At 42.8% G+C, this 22,955-nt stretch overlaps 1 protein-coding gene across 5 annotated transcripts in view; it reads right to left on the bottom strand.

Annotated features, from left to right (window-relative positions):
• The window catches only part of lrba (LPS-responsive vesicle trafficking, beach and anchor containing), a 173,383-nt gene that overhangs the window by 133,818 nt on the left and 16,610 nt on the right, over positions 1 to 22,955 (bottom strand). For all 5 annotated transcript variants that reach the window (XM_062387882.1, XM_062387884.1, XM_062387883.1 and 2 more), the window contains exons 2-21: positions 20,059 to 20,290; positions 18,340 to 18,440; positions 17,327 to 17,422; positions 16,524 to 16,645; positions 15,725 to 15,851; positions 14,857 to 14,976; positions 13,846 to 13,992; positions 13,407 to 13,604; positions 11,997 to 12,130; positions 11,031 to 11,139; positions 10,422 to 10,574; positions 9,627 to 9,795; positions 9,042 to 9,121; positions 8,356 to 8,418; positions 7,684 to 7,781; positions 7,290 to 7,382; positions 6,327 to 6,435; positions 5,866 to 5,947; positions 3,735 to 3,858; positions 3,426 to 3,618 (exon numbers count right to left, since the gene is read on the bottom strand). In XM_062387882.1, the coding sequence (XP_062243866.1) occupies positions 3,426 to 3,618; positions 3,735 to 3,858; positions 5,866 to 5,947; positions 6,327 to 6,435; positions 7,290 to 7,382; positions 7,684 to 7,781; positions 8,356 to 8,418; positions 9,042 to 9,121; positions 9,627 to 9,795; positions 10,422 to 10,574; positions 11,031 to 11,139; positions 11,997 to 12,130; positions 13,407 to 13,604; positions 13,846 to 13,992; positions 14,857 to 14,976; positions 15,725 to 15,851; positions 16,524 to 16,645; positions 17,327 to 17,422; positions 18,340 to 18,440; positions 20,059 to 20,290 (2,550 nt within the window). The remainder of the gene's footprint in view (positions 1 to 3,425; positions 3,619 to 3,734; positions 3,859 to 5,865; positions 5,948 to 6,326; positions 6,436 to 7,289; positions 7,383 to 7,683; positions 7,782 to 8,355; positions 8,419 to 9,041; positions 9,122 to 9,626; positions 9,796 to 10,421; positions 10,575 to 11,030; positions 11,140 to 11,996; positions 12,131 to 13,406; positions 13,605 to 13,845; positions 13,993 to 14,856; positions 14,977 to 15,724; positions 15,852 to 16,523; positions 16,646 to 17,326; positions 17,423 to 18,339; positions 18,441 to 20,058; positions 20,291 to 22,955) is intronic.

A 22,955-nucleotide genomic window follows, 5' to 3' on the forward strand; every position in this document is an offset into this window, starting at 1 on the left:
GTTACATCTCAATAACCCCCGGAGGCAGAACCCGTTCGGTCAACCTGTTTAACTCCCGTGTTTGGCATTCCATCACGAACTGAGTCAGGGCTGAGCCGCTGCACCGAAACTTCATTCGTCCAAAAATGTAATTGTGAAAATTAGCAGCTTATTTTCAATACCTTGGTGTATATTATATTTTGTCAAAGATCCGTCGGCTCATTTCAACTGGTATTTATCTTTGTGGTGAGAATGTGTGACAGCTGTAATGAAGTTAGCCGACAGTGGGAGTCTGAAGGACGGAGGGACCTTCACGCCCCGATCTCTCTTCCCCTTGCGGAGATCTCCTGCTTCTCAGACTGATTTGTGTGCGGAGATGGACGAGGGGCACCTTGGGCGGGGGGTGAGGGTTGTTGGTGGGGGGGCTGTCGTGTCAGCGTGCCCACCTGCAGGAACATCTGTCTATTCCGAGCCAATCCTATGCAGATACGCTCACTTGATAATGAATGACATAGAAGGGTACTGCACAGCTACAGTCGCACACTAACAATCACACTGATAATACACACAACCCAAGATGCTGTTTATTATCTTATCGATTTTCTTTGCTGTGACAGTTGACCACAAAATGAAAAATAAAATAAAAGGAAAGAAATCTCGGGGGGTGATAATTAAACCAGCTCAATCAAAAACAATTAAAGCTCCTAAGCACTTCATAGTAAAACTAAAGCACACATTTTACCTACAGACTAGTCTGACTGTACACAAATTAAAAGAATAGGGTCAATATAGTCCTTCAGTTTACTACCACAAAATATTGGGGAAAATTAAAAGGGGGAAAACCTGAATAAAGTCATAATGTTATGAGAATAAAGTGATAATTTTAAATGAAGTGTCAATTTAGAGATGGAACATCAGAAGGAGGAGAAAACGTTTGGTAGTGGACTGGGATTCGTTAAAATCGGTGAGATATTCAATGTTTCGTAGTTTCGCAAGAAAACAGTGAGATTAGATCCAGATTTTTGATCCAGAAGATCCTTTCTAATTATTTAGTAAAAAATAATGTTTTTATTTCCATTAATTAAGATTTATTGTCATAATCTCAGAATATGGTTTAAATACAGCGTCCTTGGCTTCACATAACAAGAAGTATAAGTAGAGACAGTTAGTTGCTCGCTTGCTCTTTCATGAGTTTCCGGCCTTTGTCATTCAATAAGGAGTTTTATAAAGTCAAATGAAACAACCCACAAAAAAAGTATAAGATATAAAAAAGCAAAAATGTATTGATGACAACGCAGCACATCGATCTTTGTGTTGATGAGAAAGATGTGTAACCTGTTAATCTCCACTAGCAAAGGAGTGAAAACATGGATTCAGCATTCGGCTCATTATCTCTACACACGCCAAAGTTGTACCGTTTTTGACACAAGGGAAACTAAATCATGCCGTCTCCATGAGGGTGAAGTGTGTGTGTGTGTGTATTTGTGATTGCATATATGCACTTATCAAGAGGCTCCCAGTGGGCTGGTTGTATTTATGAGGCCCTGTTTCTCTGATTGTTCTTGCACGGTTTCCGATGAATATTCAATGGGATCGCAGAGAAGGGCTTTCCAGAGCCCAAGAGGAAAAGGAGGGCAAAAAAAGAAAATGTGCCTGGTAACTCACATTCACAGGAACACAGACACACACATGTGCACACGCATGCACACACACACAATCACGCGCACACACACAGCCCTGCAGCAGTGGGAGGAGAGAGCAACAGTGACAAACAGCCTCTGTGCTACAAAGGTGGCAGGAAATCTATCAAACGGGACAATAAAATTGCAATTGAGTTTCTTTAGCTTTTTTTATAGCAGATGCATGTATCTTGGTGGCTAGCACCCGGTGCTACTATCTGATACACAGGCAAGGTCCCTGCACTGTGTGTGTGTGTGTGCGTGTGTGTGTGTGATTCTCGCATCTTAGAAGTACGTGGGTTTATCCACACACAGTGTAAGTGTAAGATTCTGTTGTGAGGCGAGTGCCGGGTATTGTTACGAGAGCCGAGAAGAATCAGCATTAATCTTGTGCAATTATAGGAAAAGAGGCAATTACAGGCTGTCGTGTGGAGGGGAGAGTAAACACTTTCTGCACGACACCTCCTCGACACACTTTGCCTGCCCCCCCCCCCCAAACACGCTGCAGCCTTATGAACAGGTGAAACCAGAACAAAAAAGTGTGTCACCAACATTTTTGTCATCACTGTCCAACTAAAACATTCCAAGAGCAAAGCCAGTTACATTTCTGATCAAGTGCATTTCAAATTGGATAAAGTAATGTGTATTTCAAATAAATCCACACTGATGCAATAAAGGTAAAATACAGCAAAGCGTGCAGACGTCACGTTTTCAAAGCAAATTGTTCTCGTTAGGCCCTCGTCTCACATCCACTCCAGCCCTCCACTGACAGGACAGACGTTTCCCTGAGACTTTCAAACGGGCATTTCATTCACGCTACTACAGGGAGTTAGTTCTGGGGAGACGCTGGGAGTTCAGAGCATTCAGCAGCACGCAAACACAACACACACACTCACAAACACACACACACACACACACACCATTGGGCTAACTGCTGACTTCATATCATTCTCTCCCCCCCCTGCAGTCTTCCTGTGCCCCCTACTGGACGCCAGCACTCACAGCACGCCCGTTCCACAGCGAAGCGGTTTCATATCACCGGTACTTCTTTAACTCAACCTTCAATCTGCCAGGCTTAAAACCCCCCCCGACCACAATCTGACACCAGCCTCAATTACTTCACTGCTTTGGAGCAGGGCGCGGTAACACGATATCAACACTTAATTTCTAAAGCAGCATTTTGAATTCCACTTTTGGAAATAAGAAGTGCCAGAAGTTTATTTTGATCTGTGCTACGTGAAAGAAAGATACTCTTTACATAAATAAAGAGTGGAGAGGCCGGTGGAGTCATTCCCCCTGGTTTATACAGCAACTAGCTTTTACATTATAATCACTGTAGAGCTTCCATAAGCGTAATCTGATGGGCAGGGAGAGGCACGGTTCAGTTACCAGGCTACACCAGACTGAGGATAATGCTCACTAATTTCTCATGTGATGAATTGCACTATGTCAGATGCAAACTAAACATACAGGCGACACAAGCTGATGGCTCTGACTGAACACGGGAGTCCGATTGGTCGGAATCGAGATGAGGACGGTTACGATTAGAGTGACGCGGCGAATTGTTTAGTCTGAAGGAGAAAAGGAGAGATGAAGAGTGTGTGATACAAAAATGAAGAAAAACAGAAACGGAACGAATGGAACAGATGAGGAGATAGAAGAAGATCCACAGAGGAAGATAAACAAAGCTGCGTCTAACTTGTGTGTGTGTGTGTGTGTGTGTGTGTGTGTGTGTGCAGCGTGCATGGTTTTAATGAGTGTGCTGACCTTGGAGTGGGTGATGGACAGGGTGTCCACCCAGACGCGCCAGCCACCCCACTCATATTTGATGGCGTGGTAAAGCAGGATGCGGAAGATGGCGTACACCATCTCCGTTATTTTCTGCTCCTCGTTGTTTCGCGGGTTGATGAAGCACAGGGAGATCATCCACTCCTGCCACACCGAGCACTGCAGCAGGCTCCTGAAACCCAAAAGACGTGCACGGCTCTGAGAAGGGTGTGTGTGTGAATCCCTACAGCATTTAAACATTATGCGGAGTAGAGAGTGTGCGAGATGTAGCCTCTTCTGAATTCCTACCTGCGGTTCTCTCGGCTGTTATTGAACAGTTTGATCATGTCTGACAGGAAGAGCCGGCGCACCTCCATGCTCTCAGGAGACAGAGGACAGTTCTTCAGTAGAGCAGCGATTACCTTGAGAATCTCTAGAAATATCGACAAGAGGAGAGATAAAACTAAATGTTCAGGGAGGTGCAGAACAAACATAAATATCAAGAAACCTCTTCATGTGTTTCGGATGTGCGTACTCGTCGTCCATTTGCTAATATGATAAATCACAGGAAGTTGTACTTTATAACAAAAGAAAAAGTTTGGAAACAGAACTTGCTCGGAGACTAAAACCTGCGCCGATCAACAGCTCAAATCAAACATCGGTCTCAACATGTGCAAATAATTGTGTCACCATCCATCTGAACTCCCAGCTGTGCACACCTGAAAGTCTGCTAAGAAAAACAGAGCGGAGGAGAAGAGAGAAAGTCTGGCCCATTGATCTTTATTATGCTGTAATGGTTCTGGTATTGTTTCAGACGGCCGAGCCAGAGTCGCAGGCCCTCTTCTGCAGGGGCTTGGCTTCGGTTTAAACCGTAAGAGACTGACTGTTTAGATGAATTATCTCGACAGTGTCAGTGTCCATTTGCGTTGGGCAGGCCGACGGCGGGGGCTTGGATTTCACTTGTCTCTTCAGAACCTCGGTGCTCACCTCTGCCCCCCCCCCCCCCCCCCCCTTGCCCCCGCAGACGGTCGTGTTGTTTCTACGCCTTAGTCACTCAGATTATGAGTCGCTGAACCTTTACCGCCAGAAAATTACCCCCGCATGTACCGGGAATGAGGATGGAGGGATGGAGGCGTATTCCCCTTCTTTCTTTTTTTCCCATTTGCTCTCGGTTCCCCTTTCCCTCGAGTTAATTTGAGGGAAACTGTACTTCCTCGGTTTGTTTGATTGGCTCTGACGTTACTAAAGACTGCAATCAGGGGCCCATTTTGGGAGTTTGTCGCAGATTAAATCAAGAGAATGCACGGCAAAGGAGAAACAGACCACCGCTCTGTGCTCCACAGGCTGCGCTCACATGCACAAACCTCCACAAGGTCTGGGTGATATATACCGCCTGTCGAGGATGGTTGGGCAGCAGAGTTTTTAACACAATAAAGGCTTAGGATAATCAATGTGTGACTGCAGCAGGACCTTGTCAGATTAAGGCTGGTTGGAAGTAAACCTTGGTTGTGATTATACCAAGTGCTTGGATTTCTAACTGAATAAAGCTGTGCACATTGCTACGTGTGGAGGCAGCCGTTTAAAAGAGAGGGAGAGAGAGAGAGGGAGGGAGGGAGAGAAAGAGAGAGGGATGTTTTCTTTCTCTCGGCTGAAATGGATACTTGAGATTTCTCCGTATAAAAACATTTTGGGAGCTGATGTGAAATTGCAGGTGAGTGAAAATATCTGATGGGAGCATTGATCTGAGCCAGGACTTCAGTCTCAACTAGTAATGCAGCGGTAGAAAGGATAAATACTAATATATACTCTTTGTGTGTGAGTATATTGTAATTAACCCTAATCCTACATTTGAATACATCCATATGCAAAGTATTTTACATTAAAACAATGTTATTTAAACTTATAATTACCGGTTCGAATCATAAAATACAAAATATAAAACATGTTACACAAGTTTCATGTTACTTTTGTTTCGAAGTAATAAATATTTGCCCCACAAGGTACATACACAAACTGTGTATACATAATATATACTCTAAACTTGAGTACATTTCAGTTGTTTGATTAAATAAGAAAATGCATACACCAACACAGAATAGCTCATACATTAAATTTCATCCTTTTTTATGATTTTTCTTTATTTATAATTCCCTTTATATGTAAATTATTCCTGACAGATAGGGGCCTCCAATAAAAACCAGCCGCTGTGTGTATATATTTATCACACAAATCTATTGCACCGTCCCCATGCTTAAGTTCCCCTTGTATGAAAATACCCTCTGGCTGCAGGATTTATGTCTTTCATTTGTTTGCCTGTATATAGAGATCGCACTCTTCCGTGGGGACTCTGCTCCGGGGCGGTGTGGAGCAGTAGGTATGCAGAGGGTACGCTACAGGGGGATGATTTAGGGCAGTAGTGTGGCGCAGAGGAGGCACTTACGTGGGTTGAGGATCTTCACAGTGGAGTCGGGGTCCGGATGCTGTTTATGGATCACTTGAGTGCAGATCTGCTCGGTGAGGATCTACCACGGGACAGAGAGGGGGGACTCGGGTCGTAAATATCTGCACGGGGCTTTGCAATAACAGAGACACAAACCACAGTACGTGTACACACGGCTGTGGATACGCTTCACCGTTGTGTGCTATGTTTCTGAATAATTGTCAAATCAAGTTGCTGCAGGTGATCAACCATACAATTTATGTGTTTTAGGCTTTTCATTAAATTTTCATACAAGTAGAAAGATTTGACAGAGATTAGCAAGCTAAGTACAAATACAGTAGTTTTGTGAATCAGATGCACACGAAAAAATTATATAATGTAGCTGAACGCCAATTAGAACGTGTGTTTGTTTGTTGTGGTCAGTTCAGGTTCGAGGGAGGGAGCGTAGGCAGAGCACTGACCTCAAAGAGAACGTTGTAGGTCGTCATGCTGAACTGGCTGCAGTGCAGCATCAGCCGTTCAGTGAGCAGGGAGAAGAGGCCGTGACTCAGCATGACCTCAGATTTCCTCCTGATCGGGACATTAAGGGGGTCAAGTGTCAGTCAGTAAACAGAGAAGTATTTTATTTAAATTCGTAAAATGCCGATTTAAAATTACACATTTTCAAAGACAGTGCAAAAAGTCTGTTTTTTTCCAATGAGTGAAATATCTGCAGCAGTTGAAATCTGTAGGTGTATAAATCAGACGCGCTCCAGCTGTCATGTGACGTGGAGGAAATGAAAGAAGAGGATCCCTGCTGACTGAGTAAGAGGAGTTTCTTTGTCACCTTCATCTCTCATCATGGATCACTTCAAATGTGACATAAACAAATAAATAAAGCAGTGGACTGAAGAGGCTTAAAAACGACTGAAACACTCACAGGGAGCACACACACTTTAATTGGTGGTGATAATCCGAAAACAATTTGATGGAAACCTCAAAAATACCAAATAAATAAACATAAATAGAGGTTTGGTTCAGTGCATCAAAATAATAAAGTATTTTTTATTTAGTCCTCCAGTTAGAAGATAATGAGCATTAACATGAACCAGGAACAGTTGGAAGTTAGATGCCTGATTCCTCTGGTAACTACAATATTTTAGTATAGTAGTATTTTAACTAATTTCAACAAGATCAATAGCACACTGGCTTTCTTTTAAATATTATATGAAATTGAGGAAGTGAGTTGAAACAATGAAAGTTATGGAATCACAGTTTTCTTGCTTGTAACTTATCAATACATTTTCCTCCAACTAAAATATATACCCTAATTTAATATACATTTCTGACACACACTCAACTAAAGAGAAATTATAACTATAACATAATGTATAATCTGGAACAACAGTGATTAAGTAGGATTTAAACTTGGACAATGTACTTACTTTGGTGGCAAGTGCTTTAGAAAGTAGCCCATCACTTTGAGTGCCTGCACCCGGATTCCTTCACTTTTTGAGGCCACAAGCTTGTAAACCACACTGTGAGGAAAAAGCACATTTTAATTTAAATATATCAACTTTTTGAAACTTAAAAATGTGACATTAACATTAACATTTACCACACTCGTAGCATCAGATTAGCGATTAGGCAGTAGTTTTGAGGGAACAATTTTCATTTCATAAACATATTTATTGTTTAAATTGGAATTTTAGGCATTTTTAAATCACTAAGACTAAAACTATGGGTTTCAAAACATTGAGCTCCAACTGTGACCATTATATTCTATATACTGACTGATAAACAGGTACGTTAGCAAGTAACCCAATCAGTGATCATTACCGAATCCCATTGCGCTGGTCGAAGGCCTGGACCATGGACCCTGGCTGTTCAGACATCAGAGCCACCAACAACTGCAGCACATCCATGATATTATCATCCTGTGGGAGCGAGAGGAAGACGAGTTGAGGAGACTGTGGTATTCATGGAGACCAGTGGGACAATTATCGTCTCTACTGAAGCTGAAGAAGTGAGTCCGCTTTCAAGAGGATAACTTGTGTGATGAGGAATTCAGAGTCAACTGAACATGTCAGTAAAAGATAGAAAGAAATATATGTGCAGTTTCTTATTATTGACATTTATTCTCCCGCTTTCTATACGGCTGGTAGCAGCAGCAGTAATGAGCACGTGAATCACAGTGTGGGCTCTTTATAAAGAAAGGCTGCTACAGGTTTTTCAGCCCGTGTTGTAATCACCCCACTGAGTTAGTGACTGATCCGAGGGATTCATTTGTCATGCATCACTCCACTGTAAACAAAACCACTTCAACCAGGACACTGAACTGGCACACGTGGAGAACAGTAACAAGCAACAGTAGTTCTGCCTTTAGCAGCAGGAATAGTTTGCTCTCTCCCAGCACATCAGATGGAGGAAGGACACAGAGTAGAACAGCAGTGCTATGACGCCACCTGGTGGTGAGGTACCAGCTGCATGAGTAACAGAGTAGCAGCCTACCTCATGCATGGTTAGGAGGTAGTTGAGGATACTCTGCAGCTCGTCGTCTTTGACTCCATGGTCCTGAAATATAATCACACAGATTTGATCATGATTGCTCCACTGTGATCACTACAGTATCTGAACTCTAGGATTAACACATTGGGAAAAACTGGCTGTGACACTTAGGAGAAACAGTAAATTAATCTAACAACATTTAAAATATCTTGAGGTGAACCCACTGCTCTGCAAAGAGTAATCTGAGCTGGATTATTGAACAGGTCATTTCACTGATGAGGCAAAACAACATAAAGCAAATGTCTGAAAGAAAAACCTGGTGCTCAAAACCTCACTTGGGCAAATAGTACTGAAACAAGCGCTTCTAGATGTAAGAAAGTTTTTTCCCCTTTTTACAAACGTAAATCAAGACAAGTAGTTTTACGAAACAGAACCTATATTCTCACATCCAAAAATAAAAATCTTAATCATATATCCAGTTTTTATGAGAGGTAAACTATGCTTAAACAAGTAGAAATTGTCGGATAGATAATAGAATCTCATTTGGAAAAAATTATTGCTTTTCCCTTCGACATTATGATTGTGCCATCAACAATCAGACTGCAGTTAAATGTTATTCTAATATCCAAATGTGCTGCTTTCTACAGAGAATCCTTGCAGCTCTTTGTGTTTGTCACTGTGGGACCTACCTTCATTATGAGCTGTTTGACAAACAACAACAAGAAAGCTCGCAGAGACAGGATCTCCTTGTGGTTTGGCCTCGGACCGTCTGAAAAACCACACAGCAAACACAAGGGCTGATGTTAGAGGCTAGTGACTGAGAGGGTATAAAACATGTTATGTTTAAAAGTTAGCATTAGCGTAGTATGCCTTATGTGTTGAATCCATATTTCCGTGTACATGCTCATATATGGTGAATATATGTGAATGGTAATTTATGGTAACTCTATACGACAGCCCGATGATACGCTGGCAACCTTATTGAACTTTTTTGAATCATTTTTTATTGTTATTATAGTTTTAAAATCTTAATGATTCAAGATTCAAGATTTTTTATTGTCAAATGCACAAAAATAACATTAAGCAGTCGCTGGAAGTGAAATGTCTCAGTCTCAGGCTCTCTTCTGGCAATGCTCAGGTAATTAATAGTATTAAAATCAATTTCATTATCATAATTTTGATTGTGCTTGTGTGTGCTTGTGTGTGTGTATATGTGTGTATGTGTGCTTATGTGTGTGTGTGTGTGTGTGTGCGTGTGTGTGTGTGCGTCTCACCGAGGCCTTTGGGGATGACCCCGCTGCGGTCCTGTGGGTTGACGACCCAGTAGTAGTATTTCAGTGTATGCATGACCTGCAGCACCGTGCCCACCCTGCGAATGGCGTTGTAGATGGTCACTGTGCTGATGAACTCCGTCGCCAGGTAAGTGTAGTGGGTCAGTTGCACCTGGAAGAGAAGCAGCGCATGTGAAAACACACACAGTGACACACACACACTACATCGTCTAAGGGGAATAATCCAGTTTTAGTGCATCCAGGAAATTGGAGTCTTCTTTGCCCGTGAGGTTCGGAGACGAGTCATTCTCATTTTAATAGTGGCTGAGTCACAGATGAAGGGAAAACCTTGAGCTCTGAACTGAACTGGGACATATTGTGAATAAAAAGAAGGACAGGAACATTCAGGGGAAGGTGATTAGGACTGTGCAGGTCTATGTCCTCATATTTCAATTCACTAAATGATCCTGAAGTGTGTCTGGCTGTTTGCAGGCTAATGCAAAAACCACTGAGCCAACTTGAAACTTGATGGAAGTGTGGGCTGTGGGCCAAGAAGGAGCCCATTAACTATTGGAGCAGTTCTGTTTCTTTAACATTATGAGTTGAGAGTTGAGCCAATTCTTGACATTTCTTAGAATTTCTGAAGGAATAATTTAGAGGTATTAAAGATAGAATCAGGTTTGTATATGCAATATGGTGAGAAAGTGGAGAGATGCACATTCCAAGCTCCCTTCTAGTTGAAAAATGTAATCAAGAGTAGATTGATATCCTGCTCCACTCTGTGTTTCTTCCCGTTACCTTGGCAGGGGCATGGATCCAGATGACAGGGTTGAACAGGATGTGGTCACACAGCTGCTTCAGCAGCAAGATGCCGTTCTGCAAGTTGCTAAGGTATCTGGAAAAGGCCAGCACGATGTCCAGGACGGGCCGCGTCACATGCACCTTGGACGACTGGAGCACAGAGACAGAGACAGAGAGTCGGTGAGGCACAAATTGTCACAATATATGTGGTGGAAAAAAAAACATTGATGTGACAGTGAAAGGAGTCAAGACCAACTAGGGAACTAGGTTCAACACAGAGAGGGGAGGGAAAGGACACATGCAGAGAAAGATGAGGAGGAGCTCTTCTGCCTAACAAGCACAAAATCCAGCTGTGACCTCTGAATACAGCTGAGGGAAAAACAAAGTCTGTGTCATATTAAGTGTTGGTGTGTGTGTGTGTGTGTGTGTGTGTGTGTGTGTGTGTGTGTGTATGTGTGTGTCTGTCTGTGCGTGCTTGTCGCGCTTTGAGACACAGGATCAGCCTTATTACTGCTGCTGGGTTCATTATGTGTGCAGCTACTGCTCCAGAGTGATGGCTCTCCTGTGTATTTCTTCATCAGCTGAGCCAAATGGTGTTTGTCTCACCTTCTCCAAAGTGTAGCCAATCACGAGGAAGCCTTTGCAGGCCAGGACCTGCTCTTGCATAGCCACCGAGTTCTTCAAGAGCTCCATCACAAAGGACAGCAACGTGCAGCTGTGACACAGACAGACAGAGAGACAGACACACAGACAAAGAGAGGGGGAGACTGTGAGTTAGACAGTGACAATAATCTATGAATGCTGCTGACAATGCCCTGACTGTGAAGGGCATATCCTACATGAAATGTGACTGAATGAGGGTGTCGTGTCCTCATTGTGCTGGGAGAACAGATTCTAGTTAGCATCACCTTGAGGGCGGCAGAAACAACAACACAGCACTTTGGAAGAACGGGGGGCCTCGCAGCTTTCACGCTCTGCGTTAAGTCAAAAGTTAAAAATGTAAAACGTAGTTTTCCAACCACTGTGTAACTGCAGGCATCTGTTGTAACAGTGGAGCTTTTAAATGTGGCAAAAACAAATTGCTGTGACACAGTCTGTGGACCCTGCGGTGATGGGCCCGAAGGTCGAGACACAGAAACTGTTTTAAATGGTAAATTTTGTGGATTGTTTGAGAATCACAGTGTAGCGATATTGTGACCCTTAGTTTTAGCTTAACTCTGAATACTTTAGATCAGTAAAATATCAAATGATTTGCCTGATTAGCTTTAATGATCTGTGTGTTATCATCTCAAAATAAAGTAAATAGTGTCTCCAGCCCCTGTAAATGCTTTAATTTTCAGTAATTTAGTATATATAGTATAGTATTGTATAGTATAGTGTAAATCAACACTTTTTCACAATTTCTTGCAAGATAAATAATATCCCAATAATTTAAATGAGTTATCTCTAACCAAAAATATAGAAATTCAGAAAACAAAATGCAGAACTAAACATTTGTTAACATATGTTTGCAAGTAAATGTGCGTGTGTATTTGTGAGAGTGTGTGTTCGAGTATGTGTGTGTGTCTTTACCCAACAGAGGTGTCCAGCTCATGGCTGGACGGCTGGCGATAATCCAGCTGTGCAAACAGAGGGAAGAGGACCTGCACGCCTCCGATAGAGTGGATGCCGCTCTGGACTGAGTGAGTCACCACAGCCTTCACGTCCTGCAAAACCCAAACACACACAGTCAGTCACATTTAACATGTACATGACCTGCATCTGTACATGAGTCACTGAGTGATGTGCATTTAATCAACACTATGCACTGATCATCATTTAAAAGTAGTCACATAGTCAGAGGTGAGAAAATGTGAAGGACTTACAATACACACTAATTACCCTTTGAACATATGACCAATATAATGTAGTCAAAACTATAACCATGTTTTTTCCATTGGCAACATTGCTTCCATAATGGATTCAGTTTTGAAATGCACATATTTGAGGGGGTGAAAACTATTCAATTCCAAGAATGGGACGAATGCACAACCCAATAACATTAAGCCTCCCGCCACTGACCGTCAGTATATATAATACTGAAGATGAGGAATAAACGACCTTAGTTATTCTGTGTCTGGTGCATTTACTTGTGTCAGTGGTTTTGTGTTGTGACAGACACGGTGGCCTGTCCAAAGTTCTCCAGTTCTATAGGATTGGAATTTTTGAAGCATGTAAAGCAAAGTTGAAAATATAGGTCACAGTTGTTCATATTTCACACTGTGTGTATGCCGATGTGTGTGTCTGTGTATGTATGTGTGTGTGTGTGTGTGTGCGTGTGTGTGTTTGTTTGTATATGTGTGCGTGTGCGGCAGCAAGAGCCTCCATCACAAAGGAAACAAAGCATTCTCTTTGATGGGAGGGCATGGGAGAAAACTCAATTAAAGCTTGAGAAAAGAAAACTCGGGAGTGGGTGAAGAAACAATGTTGTGTGTCGGTGTGGTGTGAGTTCATGTTTGTCTCAGCAGCGCAGCGGGAGCTTCACCTCTCCACATGCATGTAAATAAATCCTGATATGAGAGGAAGCTAATTCCACAGTAAGGGCACCGGGGACGGCGTTTCTCAACAGCTGCAGGAGTCTGGCAGCCTCGACACATTTGCACCTCTGCCCTCGTTAGGCTATTAAAATGAAAAGATGCCAACTGGGCCACTTTCATTATCATAGAGGGAGAAGGAAAGAGTAAAGAGTGGCGCATATGGCCCAGCGGGGGGGCAGGAGCGGGCATCCAGGTGCTGAATGAATCTGCATCGATTGCTTTAATGTCGGTGCAGCAGTGTGGCTTAGCAGTATCAACAGTAATCCAAGGGGGGTGGCTACGAGCTATATTAGCAAAGTGTTGTATTCAATAGTAACTCTATTTATACAACCTCTTAATTCAAAGACAACCAATTAAATAATACAACATTATTTGAAATCAACGACAACAGATGAAGGCGTCTCACCTGCAGCATGAGTGCATGGGGTGAGTGGACGAAAATGGAGGCGTTGTCCTTGGGGGAGGACTCGAGGCAGAGCTGAGCATCTGTGGCCCGAGGGTTGTACGTGAAGGCGATACTGGAGGACAGCTTGCCGTCGTACAGTAAGGTCTTATGATGCTCCGCAAACAGCAGGTCGCTCTCGGCCTTGTACTTGAATGTGCCCTGGGCAGGAGGATATGAAAGGGGAGAAAGGACGATTTAGAGGAAATTGTTTCTTTGCCACAATAGAAAATGTGTCAGTTAATGTCTTTTACAACATAACATCATATTAAAAAAGATACAGGAAAGAATATCAAAGCCATTCCAGATTTCAACTTCAAATAACTAAAATTAGAATTCATACTTCATGCAATTGTGTGCATTTTTTGTTAAATGATTCATATCAGGTGTTGTGCTTTCCAACCTGGTAGCCGGGCCCCAGCTGATAAATGGCCAGGATCTGAGCAGCGCTGAGAGCCTCTCCAAACAGGTAAACTGCCCCCATCTGTCCACAGAACACGCGGTTGGCATCCGCCGTCTCCGACGATCCCAGGAAACACTTGTCAAACGTCTGCAGCGGGGGAGATGGCGAAGGAGGGAGGGAGGGGACAGAAGAAAGACAGAAAATAAGGACAAACAAAGCCCAAAAATAGCAGGAAAGAACAGAGGGAAAAGGCACGTTCACGATAACACCAGCTATAAATGGCAACACAGCCTCAAACTACGAGCGCAGTGTAGCTAACGTGGTAACGGCCCATCGTCTCCGCATTACGGGGGGGGGGGGGGGGGGGGGGGGGGGGGGGGGGCATAAGCAGAAGTGTTGAGAGCGATGAGGCCACGTCTCAATCAAGGAGCTAATTAGATTTCTGACATACTGACACATCTAGAGGATAACGCTTCCACTGTGGAGGCATTTTCAGTCCAGAGCTAAATTTGATTTAAGGCCCTCATATCTCAGCATGACAGAAAGCAATCCTGGGGACTGTGAGTGGGCTCAAACGGTGATGTGGGAGGAGTGCCGGCTGTATACGGAGTCGTGGGACCGAAAAGCCCCAAAACATACATGTCTCTGAGTGAGAAGTCAACTTATAGGTACTTCTATATATTTGTTGGATAGGAACAGTGCTAATTAACAGACTGTAAATAATACTGTAAATGAGAGTTAGCTGTATCGGCTAATTTCCAGCTGTTGTCCCTACTCAGATTTTAAAAGGCAGCCCGAAATAAAATGACCTCTCATATAATTACACTTATCTATGGATAATTCACTTGCACTGTGCATAACTTCAAAACTAACTGTAAAACAAACCCTGGATTAACACACTATGAAAAGATATAATACATCTGATTATATAAAATAATACATCTGGTAATAAAAAGCCAGCAGATGAAACACTGCACCTGAGCACATAGAGAAACCTGTGGTGATACTCACGTCACTGGTGTTGACGAACCAGGCGATGTCTCCAAAGGAAGCCAGTTCTCCGTTCACGTAGCAGCTGAGCTCACTGTTTTTCCAGCGGTTGTAGATGTAAACAAGAGTCACCATGTACCACTGCAAACAACAAGAAGCATCTTCTCACACACAGGAAACTGCTGCAACCACACACACAATTCAGGATTTCATTACAAGCTACTCAATTAGCCTGAATCAAGCTTCACGTTTCACAAATCCGTTGCAGTCCTGCCTGTACTGGATTCTAGCTTTCTCCTCAACAGTGAAATAGGTGACTACCGTTACCGCCATGAAATTGGTTACTGTGGTAACCCGTGGACATGGAAGAGAATGAATTAAAAGAAAAAATCTACTAAAACGAGCTCAGTGTCCTCGTGAGGTTTGTCGAGGTAAGTTGGAGCCTTCATGCCCAGGGGAGGCAGGAGCAAGTTTCCTAATTTTCCACAGGCAAAGGCTCTCTCTGCCTGTAATGATCTTCAGTGTGTGTGTCTGTGCGAGTGTGTGTGTGAGTGTGTGTGTGTCTGTGGTGCGAGTGTGTGTGTGTGTGCCTGGAAGAGACTAAAAGTATTAGTAGTATCTCCCATCGCCCTCATTCCTCCTTAGTCTACTTTTACTTTTCCCCAGAGTCAGGTGAGATGTTACAGTTCTTTCTTAGAGCAAGGTCTGGATTTATTGTGTGGCGCACGTGGGTGTCTGTGTCTCCGTATGTGTGTGTGTATATGACTGATTATGTGTGTGCTTACATATGGATTTCAGTGGTATATTTACAGAGACACTTCCAGGCTTTGTCTTCTGGTGACAATGACTACATGCTTGCAGTCTGCCTGGTTTCTGTTCCTTTTCCTACCTTCTGTGGTTTGAAGTCGTATTTGACACAGTGCTGGAATCCTTTCCCCTTGGTTTTTAATGAGGTCACTATCAAACAGCCGCCCACAAAGTGCGCAGAGTAACCGAGGCCTTTACTGGTGCGAAAACTGAAAAGAAATGAAGGGAAAGGTACAAACACACGGCTTTAGCATTCAAGGCCAGCGTGGATTGATTATATGGTGTCCCAGTATATCATAAAAACATTTTAAAAAGCATCTCAAAAGGATAAACATGGCAAACAATAATTTCTCAACTTCACAGACTCTTCCCCTCGTTCTCTGTGTCACGGTGAGACAGCCCCCCCTAAAGTGATTTAGTGAATTAATCTCTTTTTAAAAAGGGCACCGGGCTGAAGACGAGCTTTTATTACGGATCCTCTCAAGCACCTCGTTGGCGGCCCCGGCTCGGCTATCACTTCCACAGATGCCCAAACAGATCCCCGTTGTGCAAATTAGATTTTTGACAGAAATTAATTTTTGGTTGAAGATAAGTTGATCAGAAGGCTTGATTTACTAGCTCCTCCAGAGAGGAAGGCAAAGGATGGAGGAGACGTGAAAGATGGAGGGCAAAGCACAACCATTTATCATCTGTGAGGATTAATGCTGCACGTCTTTGGGCTTCAGATGCATTTCAGATACATTGTGATGGGGATGTTAACACTTAATGTTGAACACCCCCTCCCCTCCCCTTTGCAATGATTAAACTGGAACTTTACGAGTTACATGTTAAAATATACGTTGAGGTTCACTGGTAAATGACCCTGCTCCTGCGTTACCCACCAGTAGAGGTAAGGCTTGTCTTTGTCTACGTTGATGTTGTTGAGAGGATCCATGCGGAGCCACGTGTGGAATGTGAACCCATTCTGGTACGGCCATTTTGCGATGGGAGGCAGAGCTATGGCCTGTGTGACAGAAGAAAAACAACATGAGATACAGATGTAAAAGTGATGTAATGAGCCAATTAAAATGAAAAACTTGTTGACTGGTACAGTATCAGTCGTGTCAGTGTTACACAAATAGTTTAGACAAACAAAAGTAAGAAAACTGCAACGATAATCTGTGATCCTGAAATATGTATTTGACTCTTTCATCCAATAGCATGTGTGATGTGTCATCCTCCTAAACAGACCTTACATAAGGTTGTGTGTTATTTGAATTTGCACATTTTGCATCTGCAATACAGCATGTGGAGAAGAACCATGAGAGCCAGTTCCCATGATACTGATGACAAGGAACAGGAGGGTTTTGAATGAAATAAAGGGTGAAGGCAAAACCTCCACAGCACGATTTGAAAACTCCAAAGCTTCCTCAACATGAGTATTAGAGTCAGACACACGATAACTATGCTTAAATAGCGCATGGAGTTTCACCAGGAAGAGCACGGTATGAGACCATAGACTGTATATAAAGAGTATTAGACACATCTCCATTTCTACACACTAGTGAAAGTACGATACAAAGCTTGTGTATGTCAGTGAGTTTCTGTCTCAATGGAGGAAACCATGTATTATAAAATAAATTAAGGAGATTTATGGAACATTTGAAACCCTATGGAGGTTGCACATTGTGGTTTTTGTACTCACAGCTGCATTCTTTCCTGGGAAGCTGAAGAAGGAGTCGGGACCGTTTCTGTGAGCCATGTACTTCAGCACCGACAGAAGCTTCACTGCGTGACGAGGCTTAGGGAAAAAAAGAAAAAGTATAGGCAACTGATAAAGTGATATTAAAGTCAAAACAGCCACACACAAACACATTAAAACTCAGTTACACCCTTGAAGCCACAAATGATCAGAAGCGAGAAAGGCTCCGTTTCAGATCGTTCTAAATTTATCTCTCAGACTCAGACTTCGACATCCAAAGAGATAAACGGAGCAGGAGATTTGACTCATAGTCTCATTGATCTCATTATACAAGCATAGTATCCTGCATTTAAAATATGTTGCTCTAACACACATAGACATTTGATCACTGGAGCTGAATCGATCTGAGTCGAACCTACTAAGGTCATAATATTTACTATAGTAAAAATAGTGTTTATAACACCATTGCTCTAAACCCATCCACCCCGACATTTGTTTCTATAAAACGAAAAAGCAGAGCAGTGGCAAGACTTGCTAAAGACAAAAAAAGAGAGAGAGAGAGTGGGGGAGGGAGGTGAAATTTAGAAGCATCAAATCAAACTGCCCTATTTCCTTGACAACTTGATTAGTGTCAGTGATCAATGGGCAACTCTGCCTCTCATCCTCACTTCATCTGTCTCTCCCCCTCCTGTGCCTCTGCAAACGCATCATCCGCCCTGAGTTCAGTGAGGTTATTCTGTTCCAGCTGCACTCGGCGTATTCTCATGTTCCACATTGTGCAACTATCTTTACTTTGGCTCACGCTGTGCGACTGTTGGAGTAAATACGCGCTGAATAACGTGTAATCTCACGATCCCACCTGATGTCAATAATGTGGAGCTGCTTCAGAGTAGAAGTCTGGCTTCATGTGATTAATCTTGTCGTGTGGGATGGCGGCAGTCGAGGTGTCTCTGGCACATTCCTCATGCAAGTCCCAGACGACCAAGACAGATCGCCGTGGCACGACTCCGACTCACCCACTGGCCTTCCTGCCCCTGCAGCTTGCTGAAGAACAGCTTCAGCTCCTTCACCGTGATGCTGTAGCTGGCGAGGACGCCCAGCATGTCCACGAGGAGGTCTGCGAGACGGACACACAGCAGAGGGCGGGGGTTACACACAGACACATGCAGGGTTTAACAGACAGATCGAGAGAATACTAATGCAGGTGCAGTTTGTGCAAAACCTGTAGAGATAAGATCGTCCATATGTCAGTACCTGATTTGAGCATTAATGTGCTACTAAAAGGAAAACACTACAATTTATAATTATTATAAAGTCTTTTGATGCATTTTATAACCTGAAATACTGCTACCAGAAAGTATTAAAAGTCTCCCTCCAGTGAAAATCCAGTTTTTAAAAGTATTAAAGAGCAACCCGCAGTTTTAATTCTTTACTACATTTATTCTTACTCTTTGAAAAGCTGCAAAATGTTTAACACTGCAACATATTGCAATACCTAAGAGTGTTGTATCTACTTGGTGTTTCTTTCTGCAGTTTAACATTGTGTTTCTTAATTTTGTGATCATGCAGGATGATTGTGTTTGTTCAGCTTGTGCAGTAAACCAGACGACACTCTACAGGGCGGCTTCTCTTATCAGTTACTTCTGACTAATGATGAGCCATACTGTGACAGATCTTTGACCAGTGCATGCAGTGCCCTTGATTCAACTGTCCAGACAGTGGAGAGAGGCAGAGACAACAGGAAGGACATTTATTATGATGACAACATTAAAAGAGCATTATATATATATATATATATATATATAGCATTTTAAAAACCTCTCAATGTCAATCAATGCTAAGTGCTACATGCTTATGAGTGTGGTGAATACAACTACAACCATTACTTTCAGCTGCCTGGTTACTGCTGGGCTGTATCATCCCTGCTCCACTGCGCAAACCCTCCAGGCCAGCGCTGTTCTCACTGGCTGAAGTTCAGTGAGTCGAACACTGTAGGATTAATTCGAACTAATTTGCAGATGGCCGACAGACTAGACCGAGACTCGGGGGAGACTGTGCAGGATGATTGTGCCCTAGCTCGGTGTAACGCAGCACAGTGTCTCCAACAATGGAGGACGAAACCATGAGGTCACTGTTTTAAAACAAGAGTGGGGGTGGGGGAGTTGTTGTGTTAGTTGTTTTATGGTACTCAATGATTCATGAAGTTGGAATTCATGTTCTTGCTTGCTGCCCCTCCACAGAGGTCAAAGCTAAGGGCCAGAGAAACTTCTCTTCTGGAGGTGAAGAGGATGGAAGGAGTTCAGCGAGTCCAGTTCAGCAGTGATTGGTGTCACAGGGGATCGGAGGGGGGGTGTTGTTTTTCTACTGCGACGCAAACCAGCAAAATCTGAATGAAAATGAAGGCTTAGTTTGACGGACATTTTTGTTCAAGTTGGTTAATATGACATAACTATCATGCCATATTTCAAAATTGAAAAAAGGGAGGCTTTTTGATAGGTTGAAACTTGAAATTTAATGCTCTCTTATTGCAGTCTGTTATTTCAGAGTTGAGTTAACCCCGACTTTTCAAAGATCACACATGTAAGAGTTTGCAAATCCCGGGATTTTTGGCAGCGATGCCCAGCAGCTCTGATCTAAAACTCTACAACTGGTGGTCTGGGATCCTGGAGGCGAGGCCTTGTTTCAGTTTTGAGAAGATAGACAACACTCTGTCCACGGGTCACAGCGGTCAGTACCTGCGATCATGCTGTCTGTGGTGGATATCCGCTCAAGCACCTGCTGGATGAGCCCCACATCGGTGCACGCCTGCAGGTTGCGGACGCTCTTCTTGAGGATGGCGGTGAAGATGCTCCAGACCTCGGCCTGACAGGTGGGCTCACACTTATCCAGCAGCTCCACCATGCACAGGATGCTGTCCGGCTCCTGGATGATGAAGTTCATCTCCAGGTCAAACTGGCCGCCGACCAGCTGGAGGACGGATACAAAGGGGTGGTAAGGGAATGTGGGAGGGAGGGAGGGAGGGAGGGGGTAGAGGGTGTACATGTCAGTCAGTGAATCATTGGGAAAATAGAACAGAGCAAAAGACAACTAGGAAAAACTCAAAAGTGCCATGAATTCCTCTTTAAATCCCCAGCAACACAAAACCAAGAGCTTCAAAACAGGCCTGATGTGCATCACATTACCTTGTGTGTCCACTGCACTACACTGCACACACTAAACAGATGATTAATCATGCATCGGATCCACTGCTGGCCAACTGGATTAAAGGTCATGTGAGAAACACGGGTCCCTGTCAGTCTATCTGTGTGTCTGTTGGTCTGTCAGTGCACTGGGCTGTTTACAGCTCCAGCCTCCGGACACTGGGAGAAGTCACCCAGAGCAGAACACATCAAACAAGGAGCCATGTGAGGGAAACGAAGTCGGACAGTCTGACCGACTCAAACAGTGGATTTAAGGGTCTTTTGTTCCTGAAGGAGGATGTGGAATACTAATGGCAGCTGACACAGCCTGGCAGACACAGACCTGAGTTATAATTCACTTTTACTTACAGAGAATATATACAGTGATACATTCAGAGTGATGTAAACCTCAACAGAAGATCTATAGAAAAGCCTTTTAATGACAGATTTAAAAAAAGGCTTTTAACAGAGAGCACTTGGTAACCTTGTTTAGATATAAGAAATAATAATATTTATTTATTTATATCCAACGGTCATAGCTACAGGCGCCAGACTGATATGGATTTTTTGGAGGGTCGATGGAGAAACAAATAATAGAGTAAAAAACACATCTTGTACTTATGTATTGGCTAATACAAATTTATATATTTTCATTCAGCATGTATTTTGAACTAAAAATGTTTCAGCACAGATCTCCAGCTTGTTCCGGGGGTGGGGGGGGGCAGTGAGGTAGAAGGATATTACAAAGGAGTAATGTCCTTTGTGTGCGGAAATAAATTGTGTGAGCCATAAATGTCATAATTTGTCACTTGTTAATAGTTGTGATGACATTTTTACTATTGAACCCTGCCTAATAGAAAAAGATAAGGAAAATAACAATGCTGATGTCATATTAATAATGTGAGTGACGCCGTCCTGTATGGGAACAAGGACTAAAATAAATAAAAGCGTGATAGTCGTACTCGGCCATTAGACGAGCTGTGTGTGGAAACAATATGATCTGGTCCAGGGAATGAAATCTGTCCCATTAAAATGACTGAGGTGGGATTAACACTGTGGGTGAGAGTGTTGAGTACAAGATATGAAATGGGGGGGGGGACGCTGCTGCTGCAACATCCTTAAAGACAAAGGGATGAGCTGACGACAACACTGACACACACAGCTCACCTATTGTCCCTTTAACCTCATCTCATAGATATCTTTTTATTCTATCATGTCCAGAATGATCATTAAAGTGATCATCTTCCATCCATCACAGAATACACACGTCCCATTTCCTTTCTCATTCACCTCTATAGAGTCTTGTTTTTAAAAATGAATCCAAGGGTATCTTACTATTGTTTTAGTCAAGGGCAAAAATGTATTAAACACTCATATTTAGTCATTATTCATGTGACAATAACACTGTTTACTATCTTAGAACAGTATTATCACTTAGTCTGGTATTTCTGTCATTTAATCAATTGTCTACTCTATAAATGTAAGTTTTTTTAAATCAAGATGTCATAGAACCTGCATGACAAAGAAAAAGTTTATATTGTAAAGTTTAACCTATAAACCCTTTAATGCATAACTATAATTAGACAAATTTGAGACAAACACAACAAAATATGACTTAAAGTCAGAAAGTGAACACATATTTTTCATAAAATATTTACAGAAATGCACATCTTTCCTGTGTTTTAACATCAGAAATGTGGATGTTCAGTCATTTTAACAAGCCGCGCTTTTCCAAAAACAATGTCCCAACTCGTCTGGATAACTCACAGAACAGATTTATAATACAGAAAGTAGCCATGACAGCTCTTAATATTTCTATGCTATGTATAACGAATAAGACTTAACCTTAATCGGTTTGTTTTGGGGGAGAAACCATACAGAATTAAAACTAAACAAAAAATCGCATTAGTAGAAGTGGACAGGTTGTAAAAAGGTTTTTGAGTTATGTAGCAAAAAATAAATCCATAGTAGGCAATTTATAAATACAAATGCAGTAGTCAATACAATCAAAAAGATACTTAAACAGAAAGGATTCAAATGAAGACAATAGTTTCAGTGACAATGTCCCATAGCCACCTGTAGGTCAACAAGCCGGTGTTAAATTAAAACAGTTGTACTAACACATGCAGGCTGTTAATGCCCCACTGGCAACCTGTCTCCTCTCCTGTTTGTCACTCAGCAAGTCGCTGACAAATCACACGGCCGTCTACAAAGTGAAGTGCACAGACTTCTGAGTGGAGGCCCCCTCGATTGCAGCAAGGTCTGCGAGTAATGGATGTCGGGTGCCACTTTACCACAGTAACAGTTGATTTATGAGTCTGACGGCGCACATGAGACATCAATCCATCAGACAGTTGACCGAGGGGACCGAGAACAAATGTGGAGGAGATGGAGAGAGAGTGCCACACACTGAAGTGACACACGCACCTGGCAGGCTGGCACACACGTGAAGA

The sequence above is a fragment of the Platichthys flesus genome, chromosome 5, assembly GCF_949316205.1.
Source record: "Platichthys flesus chromosome 5, fPlaFle2.1, whole genome shotgun sequence".
NCBI classification, from domain to species: domain Eukaryota; kingdom Metazoa; phylum Chordata; class Actinopteri; order Pleuronectiformes; family Pleuronectidae; genus Platichthys; species Platichthys flesus.